The sequence below is a fragment of the Chiloscyllium plagiosum genome, chromosome 9 (assembly GCF_004010195.1).
Source record: "Chiloscyllium plagiosum isolate BGI_BamShark_2017 chromosome 9, ASM401019v2, whole genome shotgun sequence".
NCBI classification, from domain to species: Eukaryota; Metazoa; Chordata; class Chondrichthyes; order Orectolobiformes; family Hemiscylliidae; genus Chiloscyllium; species Chiloscyllium plagiosum.
In genome coordinates this window covers 89,462,035-89,467,125 of record NC_057718.1, presented here as the reverse complement: position 1 = coordinate 89,467,125, position 5,091 = coordinate 89,462,035, and the positions used below count along the sequence as shown (strand labels likewise).

Sequence of the window (5,091 nt, the reverse complement as noted above, 5' to 3'; positions counted from 1 at the left end):
CCAACAGGTTCATTTGGAAGTACCAGCTTTCGGAGCTCTGCTCCTTCATCAGGTAGCTAGTGGGACAGGATCATAGGACACAGAATTTATAGAAAAAGATTAAAGTGGCGTACAACTGAGGCAATGTATTGAACTAATCTAGATGGCTGCTCAGTCTTTAATCACTTAGAATGGGACCTCAGGTTTCGATTAATTAATATGTAAATCTCAGAACTTCTTTGAATTCACATTCCTGAGATAATTTAAGGGTTTTTTTAAAAGAAAAGGTGACATTACCACTCAGACAATGCATTCCAAGTATAAGGTTAGACTCTATCTGTATTCCAACCTTGAGTCAGACTGGTTCTATTTCCTAAGTAGGAATTTATAAAATGTCACGTGGACTGACTGCCTGCAGATTGTGTGCTTTTTGAACAAAATAGAATGTTTCTGCAAACACAAATCTGCAAATGCAAATTTATCCCACAGACTTGTATGTGTGTGTGTACGTGTGTGTGTTGTGTGTGTGTATGTGTGTGAGAATGAGGGAGGGAGGGAGAGAGAGAGAGTGTGTATATGTGTGTGAGAGAGAGAGGTAGAGACAGAGAGACTGTGTGTGTGTGTAAGAGAGAGATAGAGACAGAGAGACTGTGTGTGTGTGAGAGAGATAGAGACAGAGAGACTGTGTGTGTGTAAGAGAGAGAGAGATAGAGTCAGAGAGTGTGTATATGTGTGTGTGAATGAGAGATGGACTCACCGTCTCTGTCGATATCCCTTAATTTATTTCATTTACATCTGTGGGATCTTGCTGTGCATAGCTTGCCTGATGTTATCCCCGCAAAGGGAAAGAAAAGGGCAGGGTTGATTCCACTTCAAAATGGTGCTCGATGAAATGTTTTGAGCTCTGCTGCGGACAGGTCTGGTGCTATGTAAATGCTGCTTTGTCCTTTTCTCTGCAGTGCATTGCTCTGCCCGGTCATCTGTTTCTTTCAGTCTCTCTCTCAGTCAGTCTGTCTGACTGTTGTCTGCCTGGTATCTCTCTGTGTACCTGTAGCAGCCCTGTCCCTGACGTGACAGGGTCTGTCCACTTGCCGTGAGAGAGGTTTGTGACATGTTCCTATTGCCAGCTCTTGCTTACCTAACCCCCTTCCCTCAGCCCCGAGAGATCTAACCCATCACTTGGGAGTCACAGCAGCTGCTCCAGGAAGGCAAAGAGATCCCGCTGTGAAACATGATCCCGGGACACAGAGATATCCCGGGAGGTACCATCATCACTGTTTCTCGGGACTGATCTCTGGAATTAACTGGGAGAAAGTGAGGACTGCAGATGCTGCGGATCAGAGTCGAGAGTGTGGTGCTGGAAAAGCACAGCAGGTCAGGCAGCATCCGAGGAGCTGGAGAATTGAGCATAGGCTCTTCATCATTCCTGTCAATTCTCCTGCTCCTCGGATGTGCTTCCTGACCGGCTGAGCTTTCCAATCACCAATCTGATCCCTGGGATTGCTGTACAAGGGAGAGTGGGGTCAGTTGGGCCTCTTATCTACCACAGTTCAGAAGAATGAGAGGGAGATGCACATTGAAGTGTATCAGATCCTGACAGAGCTGGGTCAGTCTGCTTCAGAGGGGCTCTGTAGACCAAGGGGTCTCAGGGTCAGGGTTCAGAGCAGGCCATTTTGGGTTGGGTTGAGGAAGAATGTCTCCACTTAGTGGCTAATAAACCTACTGAATTCTTAACCACAGGAGGCCGTGGAGGTTAAGTTGTGAGAGAAGGAAGTGACCGTCTCAATGCTAAATGCATCAAGGGGTGTGGGGGCAGAGGACGAGTGTAGCATTGAGATGACAGAGCATGACTTTGACTGGCTCAATGGGCCGAATGGCTGTTTCCTGTGTTCCTTTCGCACGTTCTCACCCAGGATGATGTTTTCTTTCTGGCAGGACCGATGCCGAGAGCACGGCCGAGCATTTGGAAGCTCTGAGGAAGCTGGCCGGTGAGGTGCAGGCCCAGAGGTTTGTCCTGGACGACCTGAAGGAGCAGAAGCAGATGCTGATGGACCGCCTGGACCCCGAAGACAAGGAGCTGATCAAGGAGCAGAGCAGTCACCTGGAGAGACAGTGGGTGCAGCTGGAGGGGCTGATCGAGAAGAAGATCCAGCTGTCCGCCCGGGTCCTGGAGGAGCTGAGCCAGTGCCAGGCCCGGCTGGACGACCTGCTGGAGTGGGCCGAAGCGCAGGCCCAGCTCTTCGGCGAAGCCCTGAGGTGCAGCCCGCCGGCCGAGCTGGCCCAGACCCTGCTGCCGGACCACATCGCCGTCTGCAACGAGCTGGAGTCGCAGGAGCTGGCCCATGGGGCGCTGACGGAGGAGGCCGAGAGGATCTTGGCCCAGCTGGGCCTGGACGAGAGGCAGCAGCTGCAGAGGGCCCTGAGCGCGCTGCACGGGAGGATGGGCTCCCTGCACGAGGCGGTGGGCCAGCGCAGGAAGTACCTGAGCCAGGCCCTGTCGGACCGCACCCAGTTCCTCATGGCCGTCGGCCTGGCCAGCAGCTGGGTCCAGCAGAACCGGTTGGTGGCCACCTCCAAGGAGCCTGCGGCCCTCATGCCGGCTGAGGTGGGCAAGCAGATCCGCAGCTGCAAGAGCGTCGGCAGCCGCCTGAAGGAGTACCAGACGGACGTGGCGGCTCTGTGGGCTCAGGGCAGGGAGCTGGCCAAGGAGGCGACGGAGGAGGAGACATCCGAGATCATGGCCCAGCTCCAGGAGCTGCAGGCCACCTACGACTCGGCCTTGCAGGAGGGCGCCCAGCGGCTGCAGGAACTGGAGAAGGTGCTGCTCTCCAGGAAGTACTTCAAGGCTGACCTGGACCGGGTGTGCCAGTGGATGAAGCAGGCCGACGTGGTGACCTTCCCGCAGGTCAGCCTGATGGGCAGCGACGCGGAGCTGTCCTCGCAGCTCGCCAGGTACCGGCAGGTTCTGGAACAGTCCGCCGAGCACGAGAACCTCCTGCTGCTGGTGCAGAGGGCCGGCCGTGAGCTGCTGCCCTCCCTCAGCGAGGCCGACCACTCCTTCCTGGACGAGAAGCTGAACGCCCTGCCCCGCCAGTTCAACAGCATCGTCGGCCTGGCCAAGGAGAAGTCCGAGAAGATCCAGGAGGCCATGGCGGCCCGCCAGGAGTACGCCTCGCTGGTCAGCCTGACTGGCAAGGCCCTGGGTGAGCTGGAGGAGCAGCTAGTCCGGGTGAGCAAGGCCCGCCTCAGCCTCTCGTCGGAGGAGGCCCAGTCAGCCTGCAGTGACTGCCGGGCCCTCCTCGATGAGGTGACGGGCCTGGGCAAGGCAGTGGATGACCTGAACCAGAGGAAGGAGACCTTCCGGAGCTCCGGCCAGCCCTGGATGCCCGACGAGGTGGCGGGTCTGTCCGGCCTCCACAGCCGCCTGAGGCGACAGGCTGAGCGGCAGCTGGCGCTGCTGGGAGACACCGCCGAGGCCTACCGGGAGCACGAGGCCTGCTCGCTCAGGCTGGAGGCCCGGCTTCGCGCCCTGGCCGAAGAGCTCGTCCGGGTCAACGAGGAAACCCTGTCAGTGGAGGAGAGGCTGAAGAACTACCACGCTCTGGCGGGGACCGTGCAGGAGGTCAGCTCCCTCCTGAAGGGGCTGATCGAGCAAGTGGAGCAGTTTTCACCGGAGCTGGACACTGGGGCCCGCGAGGCAAGGAGCCAGCAGCTTCAAGCTTGGAAGGAGGAGCTTCAGTCAGCGCAAGGAACCATCAGCGCCAGGATAATGGAGTGTGAGAGCAGACTGGTTCAAACGATTGACTTCCAGACGGAAATCCAACACTCTCTGGATTGGCTGCAGCAGGTGAAGGGAGACCTCAGTGCCGACTTGAACCTGGATGTCAATCTCCAGGGTGTCCAGGAGGAGATCCGGAAATCCCAGATCCTCGAGGAAGAGGTGCAGTCGAGTCTTCGGATCATGGTGGCATTGAGCAGTAAAGAGAAGGAGAAATACTCCGAGTCCAGGGATCTGATGCCTCCAGAGGTGGAGAGCAATCTGCTGGAACTTTCCAGACTCGAGGCTGAAGTCCAGGAAACCCTGAGCAGCAAGAAGGTTAGTCAGTTGGTTATAAACTGTGAGGTAATAGGAAGCCAAACCATCTCTCGTTAACCTTTGATCATTGTTGGGATGATGGCATAGTGGGATTGTCATTGTATTATTGGTCTGCCCCTAGGTACCATTGGGCTGTCAGTTGGTTATAAACTGAGAGGTAATAGGAAGCCAAACCATCTCTCGTTAACCTTTGATCATTGTTGGGATGATGGCATAGTGGGATTGTCATTGTATTATTTGATACTAATGTTCTTGGGATCAGTAATGTCTCTGTTTCTCTTTCTCTGATATTACACCTTATACCTCTTCATTGCTAGCTCTTTCTTTCTCTCTTTTTTCACCTCATTTAGAGCTGTCTCCCATGTCTAAAAGCTTTCTCTTTGGTTTGACAGTCCTCTGTACGATATTACAAGTCTCCCCTGAATATTATAGCTTCTACTCCAGTATTAGGGCCCTTCCGTTAGTCTTATCGCTTTCTCCCTGGCAATACAGGTCACTGTCCAGTCTGATGGCCCCTCTCGGCAGCATTACAGCCTTTTGTCTGATTTTTAAAATTTGTTTGTGGGATGTGGGCGTTGCTGGCTGGGCCCAGCATTTATTGCCAGTTCCCTGTTGTCCCCTTGAGAAGGTGGGGGGGATCTGCCTTCTTAAACCGCTGCAGTCCACCTGCTGTGGGTTGACCCACAATGCCCTTAGGGAGGAAATTCTGGGATTTTGACCCAGCGACATTGAAAGGTATTGCAACCCACTCACCAGCATTACAACACACACTCTCTCTCTCTGTCTCTCTCTCACTCCCCAGCATTACAACATACACTCTCTCTGTCCTTCTCTCTGTCACACACACACACTCACCAGCATTACAACACACACTCTCTTTCTCTCCTTATCCCTGTCTATTTCTCTCTGTCTGTCTCTGTCTTTGTCTCTCTCTGTCTCTGTCTCTGTCTCTGTCTCTGTCTCTCTGTCTCTCTGTCTCTCTCTGTCTCTCTCTGTCTCTGTCTCTGTCTCACTGT

General features: G+C 54.2%; 1 protein-coding gene across 1 annotated transcript in view; it reads left to right on the top strand.

The window, feature by feature from the left end:
* Positions 1–5,091, top strand: part of syne1b (spectrin repeat containing, nuclear envelope 1b) — a 502,247-nt gene that overhangs the window by 251,636 nt on the left and 245,520 nt on the right. The window contains exon 75 of the mRNA XM_043696857.1: positions 1,915–4,075. Within this exon, the coding sequence (XP_043552792.1) occupies positions 1,915–4,075 (2,161 nt within the window). The remainder of the gene's footprint in view (positions 1–1,914; positions 4,076–5,091) is intronic.